The 19,292-nt window shown below is 48.5% G+C and overlaps 2 protein-coding genes across 2 annotated transcripts; both read right to left on the bottom strand.

Moving 5' to 3' along the window:
• Positions 1–462: 462 nt before the first annotated feature.
• Positions 463–4,028, bottom strand: LOC133887477 (adenylyl-sulfate kinase 3-like). The gene is made up of 7 exons (XM_062327445.1): positions 3,692–4,028; positions 1,605–1,745; positions 1,365–1,514; positions 1,156–1,274; positions 948–1,032; positions 832–878; positions 463–673 (listed from the first exon to the last, which is right to left on the bottom strand). The coding sequence occupies exons 1-7, from the start codon at positions 3,906–3,908 to the stop codon at positions 575–577; spliced, it is 858 nt and encodes a 285-aa protein (XP_062183429.1). The 5' UTR covers positions 3,909–4,028; the 3' UTR covers positions 463–574.
• A 13,490-nt stretch (positions 4,029–17,518) lies between these two features.
• LOC133886493 (transcription factor BHLH133-like) lies at positions 17,519–18,928 on the bottom strand. Its single transcript, XM_062326180.1, has 5 exons — positions 18,572–18,928; positions 18,296–18,490; positions 18,144–18,209; positions 17,973–18,044; positions 17,519–17,614 (listed from the first exon to the last, which is right to left on the bottom strand). Exons 1-5 carry the CDS (start codon positions 18,926–18,928, stop codon positions 17,519–17,521), a joined length of 786 nt encoding a protein of 261 aa, XP_062182164.1.
• Between the last annotated feature and the right edge of the window lie 364 nt (positions 18,929–19,292).

The following is a 19,292-nucleotide window of genomic DNA, read 5'->3' as shown; positions in this document are numbered from 1 at the left end:
GCCGAGAGAGGCAGTTTGCGACCCCCTTAGCTCTGGCTGCCATTAGGTTCCAGCATGATATGAACATTCTTCTGTCCAATGCCAATACAGACTTCTTTCCAAATTTGTTTCGAATTTCTGACTCAAAGCAATTTATTCAGAGTCGAGCGGCAGTTGCAGCCCAAGGAGGCAGTGTGCGGCCCCTTAGTCGTGGCAAGGCTCCAGAGGCGGGGTCATCTAGAGCCCAGTGGTGGTTACCCAAGGTGACGCCGATGGCTAGATCGAGGGAGTCAGTCCGCGACCCCCTTGACCCTTAGCCGTGACGAGGCTCATAGGCGGAGCCATTCGGAGACTAGCGGTGCTGGCTAGAGATGACGCCAATGTCTCGAATGGTCCTTTTTCACTCAAAACCTTATCTTCACTTGAGGAGCCCAGCCCCTAAAAAGGAAACAATTTTACCCACATAAACAAGTTGCCAGTAACTGTGATGAACCATATGATCTGACTCTGAAGGGTGATACATCAACAGAAGGTACATAGACATGTACCCTTGGCAATCCAATTTCCGCAGAAAATGTGCCGCAAGCATCCATCTTTATTCCTGTAAGAAACTATTTGCTTCGAGATACGACACTACTTGATCAGCCATTGATTTAGGTGAAGGGCAGTCCCCAACTTTGCACTGTATCACTATCTGCAAAGAGTTGTTCAGGGCTCATCAGAGAAGTGAAGAATCATTGTTATAGTGTTAGGATTTTTTTTTATTTCAGATTTAATAGGCAGTTCTAATACTGATGCTTTGATTATGCAGAGATTCTGATGCTAGTCTGGTGGTCGAAATTTTGGGCTAACCTCACAATCAGAAGGTGGTTCATAAGGATCATCTATTCCAGTAAACCCTGCAGGTGATTTTCGTCAGTGAGCTTTGCAAGCAGTAAGCAAAACTACAATTTTCTTTGTTCTTTTACCTTCGATTTTGCCGGCACGGGCAAGCTTGTACAGGCCTTTCGGATCCCTCGCTTCACATACTTCAAGCGGAGCATTCAGAAACACCTTCAGAAATATACTTCTGTCAACCATATATCTTACTGAAATTTAAGTAGATATCATATAGAATAACACAGCACTGTATGACTTGTCTACATGCATGTTACTGTGAAATTTGTGCAGACATACCTCTATGAATGAAGAATTCGGCAGTAAACTGCGACAAGCTCTTCGATCACTTCTGTAAGGCGATATCAAGCTAGCAATGCAGATCAGGCCAGCGTCCGCGAATAGCTTTGCAACTTCTCCTGAAAGTATCACACAAACAGAATTACAAGTGGCGTAAAGTTACAAGGTGGAAACTGATCAAAATGGAGAGTTTTGTGAACCAAACATACCTACTCTGCGTATATTTTCAGCCCGGTCCTCTGCTTTGAAGCTGAGGTCCCGGTTCAACCCGTGCCTGAGATTGTCACCGTCGAGAACATATGTCAGATGCCCTCTAGAGTGCAACTCGCGGCTCAGCGCGCATGCGAGCGTGCTCTTTCCTGCAGTAGTACATGTTAAGATACTGTCAAATGTCAGAGGCTCAGCATTTTCAGCATGTGACCATGTAGATATGATCAGTTCATTCATACCTGAACCACTTAGGCCAGTGATCCACACAACACAACCCTTCTGGTTCATTAGCTTCTGCCTCTCATGCTGCCCTATAGGGCAGTCATGCCACAGGATATTTGTCGATTTTCCAACAGTCGAGGTCACAAGCTTGCTGATGCCTATCAAACCCAAAAAATTCTCACAAATACTAACGGCAGCATGACGGAAGAACTAATGTGAAATTCAGGAGGTTTCGGGAGAAACCAGTAAATAATGACATTCTGAATAATATATATTGCATCCCAATTTTTCTTTTCGAGAAACGTTTACTAAACGCTGATTCCTAGTTCCTACACTTGACTAAAAGGAGGGCACTAAAGCTGTAGAACAGAAGCTTGGTAAAAAGTATTACACTCCCCAGTCCCCAAGTGTAGTGATCACACTACCTTGAAGGAAACTGCAAATCTTAGGTTGCATGTACATGTTACTGATATATAACCATTCCAATGAAGGTACATGTACATCTCAGTATCACCAAACATACAGTTTTGTGCCCAACAAAAGAAGCATAACAACAACAAGCTTTTTTTCCTTTCATTTTCAGAAAAACGTTATATTAATCAAAGGATCTTATCTCCAGTCCATTTCAAGGTTAACTAAACAGTGTGCTTGAAATGAAGAAATAAGATGTCCCATTTACTAACCAACCTGGTGTATGCAAGAGCCTGAACATGCAGTTATTTCCAGAAAGATACTGAAAGTGATCACCAAGCCTTGCAACTGTTTTCAGAATGGCACTGAAAACTCAATCTACCTACCTCCTACCTAAACATGCAGCAGGCTCAACCCTCTACACCGCAATCATACGGAGCGTTTCTTGATCCCTAACCAATTCCAGCGGTTTCTTTTATATTTACACACAGAACGGCATCTGATGCAATGAGGATGCATGCATTGTTGCAAATAGGGACTTCAATTTCGTTTTACAATTTTTTTCGTTCACCAGCGAAAAGACCGAAATTAGTAAAATTTCGGCGATATTTCAATCAATTTTCATCCTCTGCTACGTAGGTCTCACATATCAGTGAAAGAGAATTCCGGAATTAGATATTTCGCTCTCTTCCATAATTCCCAAAGTTCATGAAATTTCGGCGAAATTTTAATCCCAGATTACAAATACGTTTTTCAAAATTTTCAGCAACATATGCGCGCCATTCCGAAATTTTCTAAATAGTTTGGTCAGGTGTGCTACTTACAATCCGTACCAATTCCTACATCTCAACTATAACAGAAGACTGTGTGGTGACAAGTGACAAGCGCAGCTCAGCTAGCTGTCGGCGTGATTATGTTTGATTTGTTTGATGGAATCACAATCAAACGCGATACGAATGGTCACACGGATCAAGCATGGATAAATATACAAATAGATCATGTGTGCGACAAATGGTCACAAGCAGGATTTGAAGAAATCAGTCGGCATCCCTGAAGATAACTCAAAATTTGGTCCAGCTACCATACGACTGTTGTTGCGTCAGTCCATCAATTTTGACTTCATTTTCTTTCTTTCTTGCCAGCCACAGGCATCCTTTTTCTGAAGGAAAATTAGGCCACAAGTACGTTGATATATAATGAGGAGCACCGTATCTTTGAAAAGCTAGTAATTCAGCCGTGCTCAGAAAATTTGATAGAAAATATTTAACCTTTGCCACTATAGCATCCTTTTCTGATAGAAATTTAGGCCGGCATCATATAGCTACCAATTCATCCGAATTCAGAAAGTTTAATAGAAAATATTAAACCTGTGTATAGCACCCTTTTCTTCTTTTGATGACAAAGTTACTGCCAGATATAATTTCGTAGCATTCCTGTGGTAAATTATGTCGTTTCATATGAAATGATTGTAAATTTCAATGTAACAGGAGATGAGCTTATTTAATTAATTCTTTTCCTGTGGGAATTTTCCTTTTGAAACGTCGGTTGATAAAGACAATAATATTTAAAATATTTAACACTCGTCCGATAAACAAATGATTAATTCTACGTTTCTATTTCTGCCAACAAAAGAAACAATATGATGCAAAAAAGAAAAATAAATGGAAGCACATTTGAGATCGATCTGATGCACCTGCGACGGCCGACCCATTGACGATCTGCTTCCCGTCGGTGGCCGCCGCCACGAGCGTCGCCGGCCTCGCGGCGACGAGCTTGACGACAGCTCCTTGGCCCCTCCTCGCAGCTCCACGGGCTAGGCCAACAGGCCCCCACGGCCTCGTGCTCGGTGCGTGGCGGCACGGGACATCGCCGGCGCCGGAGCACGGCCGGGAAGCAGCCCTCGCGAGCATGGCGGGATGTGTATTATATATACGTGCCGGCCGGCGGTCTGGGCGCGCAAGCGACGGCGTTTGGTGACCGCCGGTCGAGTGCTATATATACGAACAATCGCACACCGGCTTGCTTCGATAAATGTAGCGTGACCTGCCAACGTGTCAGACCCAACTTGAGAAGGTTAACAAACGAGAGAGAAGATATATATACATTCGATATATGTATATATATATATATATATATATATATATATATATATATATATATATATATATATATATATATGTATATATATGTATATGTATATGTATATGTATATATATATGTGTGTATATATATATCTATGTATATATAAATGTATATGTATGTATATATATCTATATATCTGTATATGTATATGTATATGTATATGTATATGTATATGTATATGTATATGTATATGTATATGTATATGTATATGTATATGTATATGTATATGTATATGTATATGTATATGTATATGTATATGTATATGTATGTGTATGTGTGTGTATATGTATATATATGTGTATATGTGTATATGTATATATATGTATATATAAATGTATATGTATATATGTGCGAAAGAAAATGTTTTCCACAAACTAGTGCGGCGAGAGTCTATTTTAGAGAGGAGACTCAAACTTGAAGAAGTGGAGAGGAAGGAATACCAATGTGTTCATCACCAAAAGATTGGTCCCTAGTCTTGATGGCAGTAGGTATGTATTTATAGTGCGATATCAGGTGTAAGTATACAGGTATATCTCTTACAGAGATAGTGACACAGGTTATCACTATATCACATAGACCTAGACCGGTTGAATCACACAGCATGGATCTAGGTAGAATACTTTTACCCTTACCCAAAGATATTATCTACTATGGCAAATACAGTGGTGTAAACTAGCTCAAAGAGTGGGGCTTGGTCGGTCATAAATTGGGGCGCCGTATTGTCCCGGGTGTTAGAGTTGCCTCTACTTGCATGGGAATGTCAGGGCAGCCACCACTTGCACCGGTATTAACTGTCGGTCACTTCGTATCAAACCAATTACAGTTGGTGTTCTCCTTTTGCAGATATCCCCCCAGAGGCCAGCTACTTTTCCTGTCTCGAGAGGTGGTGGCCGAAGGGGTCCACGGCCTCCAGGAACTTTTAGCTTCTTCAGGGAGTCCGGAGCCTAAGGGCTCCGGATGAGCTCTTTATGGCGTCTCCTAAGTGATGTCTGTGGGCTGAGATATTTCCCCCAATAGTACCCCCTCATCTGCTGGCCCCGAGGTGCGAAGGGGTTAGCGGGTGCAGAAGGAACTAGCTCCAGTCCAGCCTCATAGTTAGGATATCCTAACATAACTTCTTGCATTTTGAAGAGCACTTTCATGACAACCGTAAGCTGCGATGATGAGGCTTGATGGGGACGGTGCAGTCTGAAGCCTGATGGTGGTGGCCGAAGGCGTGATCATCGTCTGGCCCTTAGGGCCCCTACGGTTCTGATGGAGGCAACGAGCTTTGGAGCCTAGGTGGAGGCCGGAGGAGTAGCCGATGTTGGAGCTGAGGGCCGCAGCGGTTCTGACGGAGGTAACAAGCTCCAGAGCCTAGGCGGAGGCCAAAGGCATAGCCGATATTGGAACTGAGGGCCACCGCGGTTCTAATGGAGGAAACACGCTCCAAAGCCTATGCGGAGGCCGAAGGCGTAGCCAATGTTGGAGGCAAGGGCCGCCGTGGTTCTGACGGAGGAAACGCGCTTTGAAGCCTATGCAGAGGTCAGAGGCGTAGCCGATGTTGGAGCCGAGGACCACCGAGATTCTGACGGAGACAATGAGCAAGCCCCTCGACTCCTCTGATGGCCAATCTTTTCGCCTCTCGAATCGTCATGATGGAGATCATGTGCAGAGGCAAGATATTCTCCTCATTTTTTGGCACAAGTACTCAATGACGCGTGGTGATAGCAGCTCGTCTGACTGAGTAGTGTGCTGGTTTCCCTGGGGTCTTGCGTCGGCTACCCTTGCATGCACCGAAAGGGGTTCAAGCAGTAAATGCGACGACATGTGTATGCAAAAAACCAGGGCGCCACCTCAAGGAGTCACCACGTGTGCATGGATTTAACTGGGGTGTGGCCACGAACCCCTAGAGCAGTAATTAGGAAGGCCGCGGGACGGCATCCGTGGTGGTTCCGCTTTCTTCCTTAGTCATGCGCAAACAATTGGCCCGGCTATAAAAGCTGGGGTCTACTTAGTTGATCCTTCACCGTTGTGTAAGGGAGAGATTCTTCTTTGGCTTGATCATGGCATCCTCTTCATGAATGCCTGAGATGACAACGGTTTCGACTGGCTCAAAAGGGGTGGGGCCACCTCCGGTGCCAGCACCAGAACCGCTTGTTGTGGTGCCTCCAGGGGCGAGCGGCCCTGTGGGCATGCTTGCAAGGTTGGAGCCGGTGCTTGCAAGGTTGGAGCTGGCGACCCTCGTACTTACATCCTTGTAAAGAGAGACACCCCTTGCCACTCCATCTCAATCTTCCGTCTGGTCGGTCGCTCTGGTCAGGGTTATTGATATTTCTAACGATGAAGAGGAGGTCGACTGGGATCTCTTGGAGAAGGAGCGACGAGGAGGAGAAGGAAGAAGCAAAGAAGAAGGCAACTCAGGGGGGAATCGGAAGGCCAAGGAGGAGGGAGAGAAGGCTGTGGAGGAGTCCTCTTCTTCGTCCTCGTCCTCTGACAACTTAGGGGCTGGCTACTGCATCAGCTTCCGCAGCGGTAGGCCGCAAATGAAGCGCATATGCCGCTTCATGCGCCACTGTTAGGGCTTGTAGTTTTCTTCCCTATCTTTGCCAGTGCTCTTTTTTCTTGCCCCGAGTAGTCCGGATACCAGGAACTCGGGAGGGTATGTAATCATCTTTTGGATGTAAAATTTATAAATATGACCGAATCCTTAGAGCCGCATGTTGTTTTCCTTTGCTTGAAATGCATGCAGATCCTCCGAACGTGTAGCCTTTCAGGTTTTTGTGTGCACCTAAGCTTTTGTGCCTCACCCTTCCCGACCCCCCCCCCACACATACACACACTGTGGTTTTCTGGCTAGAGGGTGTGATGGTAGGTATGACTGTAGGGTAATAGGTGCAACCGGAGTGACAGAGCCTCGCACAGGTTTAGGCTTAAACATGACCACGATAGGTGCTATCAAGGTGTGAAGGGTTTGGATCCTGATGCTTTTGGCGGAGGACATGGACCTTGTCGATCCTGGCGGCGAAGTGTGTAGCCAATTATGGGGGCACGAAACGAGTTCTTTGACGGAGGCGAGGTAGTCTCGGAGCCTTGTGGTAGTGGACGGAGGCGAAGCCAACGATTATGGCTAAGGGAGGCAGTTTGGGACCCCCTCAGCCCTAGCTGCCGCTAGATTCCAGCATGATATGAACATTCTTCTGTCCGATGCCGGTACAGACTCCTTTCCAAATTTGTTTTGAATTTCAAAATCAAAGAAATTCCAGCATGTGCAGCCTAGGGAGGTAGTTCATGACCCCCCACATCCCTTAAATGCGGCGAGGCTCCGGAGGCAGGGCTATTCGGAGCCTGGTGGTGGGTGTCGGAGGTGGCATCGATGGCTAGGCCGAGGGATGCAGTTCGCAACCTCCTCAGCCCTTAACTGTGGTGAGGCTCTAGAGGCAGGGCCATCCAGAGCCCGATGGCAGTTGCCAGAGGTGACTTTGACCGTGGTGAAGCTCCAGAGGCAGGGCCATCTAGAGCCCGACGACGGTTGCCGAAGGTGAAGCCGATGGGTAGGCCGAGGGAGGCAGCCTGCGACCTCTTCTACCCATAACCACGGTGAAGCTCTAGAGGTAGGGCCATCCGGAGCTCGGTGGAAGTTGCCAGAGGTGACACCGATGGATAGGCCGAGGGAGGCAATTCGTGACCCCCTCGGCCCTTAACTGCGGCGAGGCTCCAGAGGCAAGGCCATCCGGAGCCCGACGGCCGTTGCCAGAGGTGACGCCGATGGCTAGGCCAAGGGAAGCAACCCGTGACCCCCTCAGCCCTTAACCGCGGCGAGGCTCTGGAGGCTGGGCCATTCGAAACACGGCGGTGATTGCTGGAGGTGACACCGATGGCTAGGCTAAGGGAGGCAGTCTGTCATCCCCTCGGCCCTTAACCGTGGTGAGGCTCTAGAGGCAGGGCCATCCAGAGCCCGACTGTAGTTGCCGAAGGTGACGCCTATGGCTAGGTTGAGGCAGGCAGTACACAACCCCCTCGGCCCTTAACCACTGCGAGGCTCCGGAGGCAAGGCCATCCGGAGCCTAGCGGCGGCTGCTAGAGGCGATGCCGATGGCTAGGTCGAGGGAGGCAGTTCACGACCCCCTCACCCCCTAACTGTGGCGAGGCTAGAGCCCGCAGCGATTGCCAAAGGTGACACTGACAATGGCGAGGCTCCAGAGGCAAGGCCATCCGGAGCCCGACGGTGACTGCCATAGGTGACGCCGATGGCTAGGCCGAGGGAGGCAGTCTGCGACCCCCTCAGCCCATAATTGCGATGAGGCTCCAGAGACAGGGCCATCCGGAGCCCAGTGACGGTTGCCAGAGGTGACACCGACCACAGCGAGGCTCCGGAGGTAGGGCCATCCGAAGCACAGCGGCTGTTACCGGAGGTGACACCAATGGCTAGGCCGAGGGAGGCAGCTCACGACTCCCTTGGCCTTTAACCACGGCGAGGCTGGAGCCTGGCAGTAGTTGCTGGATGTGACGCTGACCACGGCGAGGCTCCAGAGGAAGGGCCATCCGGAGCCCGGCGGTGGCTGTCACAGGTGACACCGATGGCTAAGGGCCATCCGGAGCCCGGCGGTGGCTGTCACAGGTGACACCGATGGCTAGGCCAAGGGAGGTAGTCCACAACCCCCTTGTCCCATAACCGCGACGAGGCTCCAGAGGCAGGGCCATCCGGAGCCCGGTGGCAGTTGCTAGAGGTGACACTGACCACGGTGAGGCTTCGGAGGTAGGGCCATCCGGAGCACGACGGTGGTTGTCGAAGGTGACGCCGATGGCTAGGTCGAGGGAGTCAGCTCGTGACCCCCTCGGCCTTTAACCGGAGCGAGGCTTCGGAGGCAGGGCCATCCGGAGCCTAGTGGTAGTTGTCGGAGTTGACACCGATGGCTAGGTTGAGGGAGGCAGTTTGGGACCCCCTCAGTTCGTAACAGCGATGAGGCTCCAGAGGCAGGGCCATCCAGAGCCTGGTGGCAGTTGACGGAGGTCACGCCGATGGCTAGGTTGAGGGAGGCTATCTGTGACCCCCTCAGTCTGTAACCGCGATGAGGCTCCAAAGACAGGGCCATCCGGAGCCCGTCGACAGTTGCCGGAGGTGACACCGATGGCTAGGAAGACGGAGATAACTCCCGACCCCCTCGGCCCATAACCACGGTGAGGCTCTAGAGGCAAGGCCTTCTGGAGCCCGGTGGCGGCTGCCGGAGGTGACACTGATGGCTAGGAGGAGGGAGGCAGTCCGCGACCCATTCGGCCCTTAACCGCGGGGAGGCTTCAGCGGCAGGGCCATCCGGAACCTGGCGGTGGCTGTCAGAGGTGATGCCGATGGCTAGACCGAGGGAGGCTGTCCATGACCCTCTCGGCACTTAACCGCGGCGAGGCTCTGGAGGCAGGGCCATCCGGAGCCCGACAGCGGTTGCAAGAGTTGACGGTGATGGCTAGACCGAGGGAGGTAGCCCGCAAGCCCCTCGACCCTTAACAGTGGCGAGGTTCCAGAGGCAGGGCCATCCGGAGCCTGGAGGGGGTCACCGGAGGTGACGCTGATGGCTAGGCTGAGGGAGGTAGTCCACGACCCCCTTGGCCCTTATCCATAGCGAGGCTCCGGAGGCAGGGCCATATGGAGCCTGGTAGCGGTTATCGTAGGTGACGCTGATGGCTTGGCCGAGGGAGGTAGTACGCGACCCCCTCGGCCCTTAACCGTGGTGAGGCTCCGGAGGTAGGGCCATCTGAAGCTCGGTGGCTGCTGCCGGAGGTAACACAGATGGCTAGGCCAAGGGAGCCAGTTCACGACCCCCTCAGCCCTTAACCATGGCGAGGCCGGAGCCCGACGACGGTTGCCGGAGGTGACGCCGACCGCGGCAAGGATCCAGAGGCCAGGCCATTCAGAGCCCAGCGGCTGCCACAGTTGACACCGATGGCTATGCTGAGGTAGGCAGTCTGCGACCCCCTCGGCCCTTAACCGCGAGGAGGCTCCAGAGGCAGGGCCATCCGGAGCCCAATGACGGTCGCTGGAGGTGACACCAATCGTGACGAGGCTTCGGAGGCAGGGCCATCCGGAGACTGGCCACGGTTGCCAAAGGTGACGTCGATGGCTGCGTCGAGGGAGGCAACCCGCAACCCTCGGCCCTTAACCGTGGCGAGTCTCCAGAGGTAGGGCCATTCAGAGCCCGGTGGCGGTTGCCGGAGGTGATGCCGATGGCTAGGTCGAGGGAGGCAGTCTGTGACCCCCTCGATCCGTAACCGCGATGAGGCTCCAGAGGCAGGGCCATCCATAGCCTGATGGCAGTTGCCGGAGGTGAAGTCAACCGCAGCACGGTTCCGGAGGCAGGGCCATCTGGAGCCCGGCGGCGTTTCCCAGAGGTGACACCGATGGCTAGAATGAGGGATGCAGTCCGCGACCCCCTTGGCCCTTAACCATAGCCAGGCTCTGGAGGTAGGGCCATCCAGAGCCCGGCGGTAGTTGTTAGAGGTGACGCCCATGGCTAAGCTGAGGGAGGTAGTCTGCTAGCCCCTCGACCCTTAACCGCGGTGAGGCTCTGCAGGCAGAGCCATCCGGAGCCTAACAGCGGCTGCTAGTGGTGACGCTAATGGCTAGGCCAAGGGAGGCAGGTCGCGACCCTCTCGGTCCTTAACCGCAATCTCCGAAGGTAGGGTTGTTCGGAGCCCGGTGATGGTTGTCGGAGGTGACACTGATGGCTTGGCTGAGGGAGGCAGCCCGCGACCCCCTCGGCCCTTAACTGTGGTGAGGCTCCGGAGGCAGGCCATTCGGAGCTCGACGGCGGTTGCCAGAGTTGACACCGATGGCTAGGCCGAGGGAGGTAGCCCGCGACTCCCTCGACCCTTAACCGCGGCGAGGCTCCGGAGGTAGGGCCATCTAGAGCTCGACGGCGGTTGCCGGAGGTGACGCCGATGGCCAAGCTGAGGGAGGCAGTCCGCGACCCCCTCGGCCCTTAACTGTGGCGAGGCTCCAGAGGCAGGGCCATTCGGAGCTCTACGGTAGTTGCCGGAGTTGACACCGATGGCTAGGCCGAGGGAGGTAGCCCGTGACCCCATCGACCCTTAACCGCGGCGAGGCTCCAAAGGTAGGGCCATCCAGAGCTCGACGGTGATTGCCGGTGGTGACGTCGATGGCCAAGCTGAGAGAGGCAGTCCGCGACCCCCTCGACCCTTTTTGGCGGTAGTCGAATGGAGGGCACCTCTCGTACCTTTTGTGTAGTGTACATTGCATGGAACATCACTCCCCTGACCCCCTTGTGTCTTATGGTCGCGAGCTGGTGGAGGGTGCATTCTATCAGTGCCATTGTTGTGTATGCCACGCACATATATATGTGCGCATGCATGTATGCATGTGTGTATGAAATGAAGTAATTTTTGGATTAATCAATAAGCTGAGTTGGACCTCGACGGTACTGAGGCTATGCCTGTTCCTCGGAGGGTTTGGACCTCAACGGTACTGAGGCTATGCCTGTTCCTCGGAGGGTTTGGACCTCGAAGGTACTGAGGCTATGCCCGTTCCTTGGAGGGTTTGGACCTTGACGGTACTGGGGCTATGCCCGTTCCTCGGAGGGTTTGGACCTCGACGGTACTGAGGCTATGCCTGTTCCTTAGAGGGTTTGGACCTCGACGGTACTGATGCTATGCCCGTTCCTCGGAGGGTTTAGACCTCGACGGTACTGAGGCTATGCCCGTTCCTCGGAGGGTTTGGACCTCGACGGTACTGAGGCTATGCCCGTTCCTCGGAGGGTTTGGACCTTGACAGTACTAAGGCTATGCCTGTTCCTTGGAGGGATATGGTGTTGTGCACTTATATGATGCTATTTGGGCAAGAATATGACTTTAATTTTTACTATCTACTGTTGAACAGAGATATAGCTTAAGTTTTACTGTCTACTGTCGTTACCAAATAGTTATCTGTTGTAGAGGCCCTCAACAGCTAGGCTGACTACTTTCAGAGTACGTTGTCCCTTCTGTATTGAAAATTTAACCAGCTAGGAAAGCTATTGCTAGAGGTTCATGGGTGTACCTTTGCCAAAATAAGGCCTCCCCAGCAAGGTCGGAGGCCCAAAAGCCCTCGTAGCTCCTAGACGGGGAAAGGGTTGGTCTATCCAGCCTGTGCCGTCTGTCGAAGGGTCTTGGCCTAGCGGACCTTCTTGACACCCAAGGCTCTCCGGTTGGAGCCCTCATCCTTTGTCATGACCAACTCACCTAATGTCGAACCTGACGTGAGAGGCACTCCGGAGGCCCCAACTGCTCTGGCAGTTCAGACGGGCCCCCTACGCTGCGGGCCTGCTGGACTCCATTATGGGTAGGGTTGTTGGTTGCACTCAATCCTCGTTGTTGGGGTATTGTACCATCGGTGGCGGAGTAGGAGGAGGTAGAGTAGGTCGAGGGGGACTCGGTAAGGTCCGAAGGCCTACCCGCCAGCCCGTTCTAGTTTTATGACCCCTGGGCCGGCTATCGCTGGCTCTTTCCCCTGCGAGGTGTCCTGCCTGCCTCTCGAGGTACTCCGTCCAGAAGGCTATAACGTTTTGGCAATTCTCGGTATTATGGACACACTCAACTCCATGTAGGATGCACCAGTATCCTTCCTGTGGTACCGGAGCATGTGGTCGGCGTCGAAGGCTTTGGCGAGATCTACGTGTACTAGTGCATATGGTCTCTCCGGAGCCCCCTTCCTTTAAGGGAGGTAGAGGAGGCTGCCAGACAGCCAAATTCTCAGGAGACGCTGGCTTGACAAAGGTGACCTTGGCGCCGTCCCAAGAGACGTCGTGAGGGTGGGCCCAGGCATGAGTGCCCCTGGGCTCGAGCGCCTAGAACCACTGAAGGGCGGCCTGCACGGCTGTGGCCTTGTTCGTTACCTGCACGGTCGTGGCCTCCGCGCCAACCCCGGCTAGGGCCACCGTCGGGTCAACGGTGGCTAGAGGGTCATCGTTCTGTCCGGTGGTGGAACTAGTGGGTGTACATAGCTTCCATGGTTGTGGTGATCGTGTGGACCCTCGCACAAGCGTGGCCGAGGAGTCGGTCGCCTATGCTGCGGCCTTGGTGGTCTTCTTTTTGTATGGCATCCTACTTCTCTTTGTACTTCTATGTTCAAGTCCCCATAGACAGTACGCTGTTGGCGAAAGAAAATATCTTCCACGAACAAGTGCAGCAAGAGCCTCTTCTAGAGAGAAGACTCAAGTTTGGAGAAGAAGTGGAGAAGAAGGAATACCGATGTGTTCATCACCAAAAGATTGGTCCCCAAGCTTGATGGCTACGGTTCTGCATTTATAGTGCCATATCGGGTGTAAGTATATAAATATACCCCTAACAGAGATGTGACATAAGTTATCACTATATCACAGAGACCTAGACCGGTTGAATCACACAGCATGAGTCTAGGTAGAATGCTTTTACCCCTACCCAAAGATATTATCTACCATGATAAATACAGTGCTCAAAACTGACCCTAAGAGTGGAGCTCGACCGGTCGTAAACTATGGTGCCGCACTGTCCCGGGTGTCAGAGTGGCCTCCACTTGCATGGGGATGTCAGAGCAGTTACCACTTACACTGGCATTAACTGTATGTCACTTTGTATCAGGCCAATTGCAGTTGGTGTTCTCTTTTTGCAGATATTCCCCCCGGAGGCTAGCTACTTCTCCTGTCTCGAGAGGTGGTGGCCAGAGGGGTCCACGGCCTCCGGGAACTTTTAACTTATTCGGGGAGTCTGTAGCTTGAGGGCTCCGGATGAGCTCTTTATAGTGTCTCCTTAGTGATGTTTGTAGGTTGGGATATTTCTTCGAGAGAGAGAGAGAGAGAGAGAGAGAGAGAGAGAGAGAGAGAGAGAGAGAGAGAGAGAGAGAGAGAGAGAGAGAGAGAGAGAGAGAGAGAGAGAGAGAGAGAGAGAGAGAGAGAGACTGTTTATGGGACGATGAGATGAAAACGTAGTCTGTCAGATGGCTCTACTTAGATCATCATAGTTGAATCAAATAGAATATTTTATAGTTCATACAGAAGCTTATATATAGTTTAATTTTCTATAGAAAAACGGCGGTTTAGCTAACAAACTGAGGGCTTGTCTGGAGGCCGGAATTCAAAAGAAATTTCATGGAGATTGTACAGGAAACAATATAGACACCTGTGAATCATATGCAAAAGCCGAAACTAATGGAGAAGGATGAGCAATTCATACTTCAATATTCTTCCTCACATGCAGACTCTCTCAAACCGTAAACGTGAAATAGAAGTTGGTTGCAAATTTCATTTAATTGTGTCAAACATGACTTAAACTCGAGACCTTTGTCTCTCATATATGCACCGACCAATAAACTCTAAAAGAAGACTAAGCTGATAGAGAAGATTGGATAATTCACTTCAACAGTTTGTTTACATTTGGGGCGTGAATTTCATCACCTTTTATTTTCTATGGTTCGGTCATAGGCACGACGTCCAAGTTTCTCAATTGTAGGGTAGAGTTAGAGTTGCATCATGCATGTTTCTGGATTGATACAAATCAACCAGTCAGACTGCTAAAAAGGATCAGTGTGCGTTTCTGGGGAGCTCTAGGAACGGAAAAACGCCATTTAAGTGGACAAGAATCGTGCCCTCGAGTCATTCCCGCCCAAGATGTACTATCGCGGGCAGATTCAATGAACCAGAATTCCGGTCGAGATAAGATGCACTCCCTCTTGTAAAAGGCACTGAATTCTTGGAATCTCGGCAGCATTAGATGCTTCTGAAAGCTTTTGCACAAGGAAGATAACGTATTTTTCTTGGAATCAACGGGTCATGCAAAATTTTATAAAGGGGCCAAGTGCTTGCTCAGTTCGCAGGGTGTGCGGCAAGTATCACCCTTGTCAAGGACCTAACCTACACATCGACCTCTTTTTTTCGAGTACAAGTCTGGACACACACCACAAGCATGACTCCTAGCATAGATAAAAAGAAAAAATAAAAAATAAAGGCTGTAACCAAGTTATTTTTAAGATTCCTACCCTTGCAAGTTCTTTGTTAGTTTTATTTCACTTACTTCTTGCCATCCTAAATTTGTGAAGCCATTTTGTGTCTTTCTAGAAATAGTTTGGTCAAACTGCCATTTCAATATAGATTAGCTCAGTGCAATCGGAAAGATCACCAAGTTGGAAAATATCATCCCTTGTGAGGATGACAAATGAGGTTTACTAGACTCATTATGAATTCAAGTTAAAGTTAACGCATAAATCCGTACAAACAAATTTAAACAATATGTAGGAATTTCTTAATAAGGATGCATTGTTAGAAAAGTTAAGAAGTGTGTGAACCTCGTAGGCTCGGGACTGTTCCACTGGGAGCCAAAGCCAACCATAAAAAATCGGTAATGTCAAAGCTATTTGGCTGCCATTTGAATTTGGGTGCTAAATTTTAGCATAGCCTAGTTTTGGCAAGATTCTTGCCCAGTTTTTGGCAAAGGTATGGGCGGCAAAATTGGACCAAATTTGGCAAGCTTATCCTCTCCTTCCTTTCTCTATGATAAGCGGGGCCATCATTGGCAAACCAAATTTTGGTTCATCCGCTTAAATGTAATGTTTATTGTTTGGTTTAGAACCTCAGTTTTTTAATTTATGTGCTTATGATTTGATCATGACCAAAAGTTGGTAGGGTAAGTTGAGGCAAAATTGAAACGAGCCCTCGGTACAAATCTATCTACAGGCCTTGCCGGTTTTTTAAAGTTCGACAGGCCGGTAGGTAGGTTTGTAGCGTTCTGGACTTATGGTGGTCTTTACACATATGTTATAATTTTCCATCGGTATAGCCGAGAGTTTCACATAAACCAAACATATTTACAAACATTGAGTGCATGATTGGCTGAAAAATTCCCCAAAAAAGGTGAAATCAAGAATAGGGACATGATGTGTCAGGCAATCAGATGTCTCCTCTGTGAGCTTACACTCGGCAACCACATAGCCACATGTGCGCCTAGTGCATGCCAAATGTTGCCCAACTCAAAAAAGCGCATTGGTAGTGACAACATCATCGCCATGCATGCATTAGACATCTCATCATCGAGATTATAAAGCCTAGTGCACTTAACAAAGTAGTTATCGTTCTTTTGGGAATACAAAGTAGTTATCTTGTGAAAGCAGGTATAGACTGCAACTGGTAATACTTATTTACTTGCATTTATCTCTTAAGTAACAAGGCAAGAGATGTGCAGAACTGGTGTTGCAAAAATATGAAATTTTAGTTGCTAGAAACAGGAACTTTTTTTATACCTTTGCTAGAAACACGTTAAAATAAGTGGTGACACCTAGTTTAACTTAGCAGGAATCTGTGTAACAAGCATGGTGGGCAAACATGCAAGTAATATAACGACACATCATTGGTGCAACTTTGGTTATTCATGCAACTTTGGTGATTCATTGCAGCAAACAAATCAAAATTCATGATCCACTATCTTCATAGTGCTGCTAGCACTTGTCTTGGCCTGACACTTTCTGGTTTTGGTTACTCTTCTTATCCAAGAGAAGCTTTAAGGTCGTTCGCTAAAAAAAGACAGAGAAGCTTTAAGGTACCACAGAAACGATGGCACAGCTGCTTAATGCATGCAACAGGATTTGTCCTTCGATCCATGATGAGAATGCAAAGGAAACGGTCTATGTCATGGATGAAATTGTTTTCTATCTAGTTGCATTTTCTTTTAAAAAAAATAACTTATTCATGAGAGTTGCATAGAAAATCATTGCAGTTTGCAATTGTTTGTAGTTTCTACAGAATTACATAGCTTGTAGAGGCTTGGGAGATGACATACTCCAAACAAAATAAAGGTACCCAAATTGTACAAATAATTTTGAGTGATGACCAGGATAGAAATCAACGCTCATTTTTTCTTTAATGAAGATCTCTCTTTTGCTTTAATAGAAAGAGGCAATTTTCCTTTTCCAAAGTGAATTGTCAGAAGCAACTCTTATGGGTATATCTGACTTTAACTATGTATAGAGAGGAAATATTCTTGCTGTAAAATTATGACGAGACACTGAGTAAACTTTCATATTTTGAGGGTGGTCAGAATGGATATGGAATTTTCCTTTGATGATCAGAATTAACTGAAGGAATTTCATCAACCGCTTTCAGTTTCAGAGTTTCATGGCTCAAAGTACAGGCCACATGATCTCATAACATCATAAACTGTAGAAATCTTTGATACATTATTTCATTGCATGGCAGGGGAAATCCTTGCTCTAACTTTATTTTAAATAAACTTCTTGCTCTTACTTACAAGAAGCAACTGAAGAATGTAAAGTGAGGGTTAATTACAGATCTAAGAACAGATGCACCATGTGATGGGTTTGACTTAACAGCAACAGCTCAATAATCCCTCTGAGATTATGATCAGTTCAGCCAATCGTTTCAGCCAGTCATGATTGGTATGTTGCAGCACTAGCACTGAGATCGATGCCCATACTGTTGCAGGCAAGTGGCGCGTACATCCATGTCTCGTCAGAGCTCAACAGCTGTTTGGGAAAAAGGGAAAATGAAAGCAATGATCATACATCAGGAACAATTATTTCTAGCACCAAGGATTAGCCTAAATTGGCTTCTTTCCCAAAGTCATATTGATAGCTGAATATATGTACAAACTCAAGGTAAATGTTTCATCCTGAAACTACGACCTGAACATTCTGAAAATACTGTGAACATTCAGCTGAAGTGCTCATATAATTTTCTTTTCTTTTTGAACGAAATGATCGTGTATGAATCGATGTTGCCAGACATTATGCATACGCGCAAGAATTAGAGTCCTGAAGTCTACAGTTTGATAGTACAGTGTTGTTTCTTCATCTGTCGATCTGACTTAACTGAGACATGAACAAGTACCTTTATCAGCAGCTGCAGAAACTTGACGTACTGAACTGCCTCCTCCAGCATAGTGCTGATGTCAACCTGCAAATGCAGGAGAACAAATGATCTGTGCTTATTAGATGGACGGCTCACTAGCAAGTAAGTTAGAGAACCACAAATTACTAATCTGTAAGAGGTTACTTTGGTGCCATTGGGAATTAGCCGTTGCAGCATTTTTAGTTTATCATTAATCCTCTCTCTTCTCTTCTGTTCAAAAGTATTACAAACGCCGTCAGAAAAATAAACCTCAGATTCAATGGTGGGAGCGATATTAACATTTGAGTACTTCTGACCTTTGCGTAAAGGTTTTGTGAATGCTTTGAGGACCGACTGCGACTTCTCAAACGGTCACTTTGTTTCAGAACTACTGATTCCTCACACACACCAATCGAATCATCTACAGAGCTGCAGCACCAGGAACATCTCTGGTTGACAAGTTCGGTATTAGCGCCATCATCAAGAGCACTTGAACTCAAGGTCCTCGATGCCTGAGATAAATCGCACCGATGATAATGTCAGGAGAGTCGGAGTACTGAGTCAAGCTTGTTCAATTTGTTAGCTTCACTTACCGAGGCAACAGCACGGGATTTCTTGTTTGTGTTCTTACTCTTCCTCCCCTGCGCATCCATGACATGTACCCTCTTGTCACCAGTAACAGCATCAGTAATTGGAGTGATGGTCTGACTTCGGTGATCAAAGCACCAATCCTTGGCAGTGTTCACCAATGGCGCTGCGCCATAGCTCGCGTCTTCCATAACAGGAAGGAGCACGCTACTGGGCATTGTGCTTGCTGTGACACAAGAACTAGTGCTAGTGTTGGGAGAGCAAATGTTGGCATCAGCATCATTGCTGCTACAGAACATGGACGGCATGTGAGCAATCATCTCAGATTCCTCGCTGCAAATGGATGCACACTTTGCCTCCATTCTGCTGATCGGAACCTTCTATTCTATTTTCTGAAACTTCTAGCTTCTCTTTGAGGACTCTTGACAGCGTTTCTGTGAGCACAGTGCAGTAGCTGCACACATTTATACTGCATTTTCGGATAATCTTTTCAGATATATAATTTGACTCAAGTTTCACCCTAATATTGATTAGAGTAGAACGACAACTAAGCAGCAGTAGTTTATACCTCAAGTAGAATGCCCCATCCCTCAAGATCTTCCAGTTCATATACTTGAAAGATCGTATACGGAATAGTTTTCCCATTGAGGCATACTATGAGGCAACAATATCTTACTGATTGTTGCCTCATAGTATATGCTAAAGAAGACCAATAATCAAGACCAT

Source organism: Phragmites australis, chromosome 12 (genome assembly GCF_958298935.1).
Source record: "Phragmites australis chromosome 12, lpPhrAust1.1, whole genome shotgun sequence".
NCBI classification, from domain to species: Eukaryota; Viridiplantae; Streptophyta; class Magnoliopsida; order Poales; family Poaceae; genus Phragmites; species Phragmites australis.
Note: the sequence above shows the minus strand (reverse complement) of the source record. Positions and strands in the feature narration are given on the sequence as shown.

Excerpts from the sequence above, each read along its gene's own strand:
- LOC133887477 (XM_062327445.1), bottom strand. The coding sequence starts at position 3,908 with ATGCTCGCGAGGGCTGCTTCCCGGCCGTGCTCCGGCGCCGGCGATGTC. Across the intron at positions 1,033-1,155 it reads CGAATTCTTCATTCATAGAG|GTGTTTCTGAATGCTCCGCT; the intron begins GTATGTCTGCAC and ends ATATTTCTGAAG. Across the intron at positions 879-947 it reads CCGTGCCGGCAAAATCGAAG|GGTTTACTGGAATAGATGAT; the intron begins GTAAAAGAACAA and ends AATCACCTGCAG.
- LOC133886493 (XM_062326180.1), bottom strand. The coding sequence starts at position 18,928 with ATGGAGGCAAAGTGTGCATCCATTTGCAGCGAGGAATCTGAGATGATT. Across the intron at positions 18,491-18,571 it reads AATCCCGTGCTGTTGCCTCG|GCATCGAGGACCTTGAGTTC; the intron begins GTAAGTGAAGCT and ends GATTTATCTCAG. Across the intron at positions 17,615-17,972 it reads AGCTGCTGATAAAGGTACTT|CTGTTGAGCTCTGACGAGAC; the intron begins GTTCATGTCTCA and ends TTTCCCAAACAG.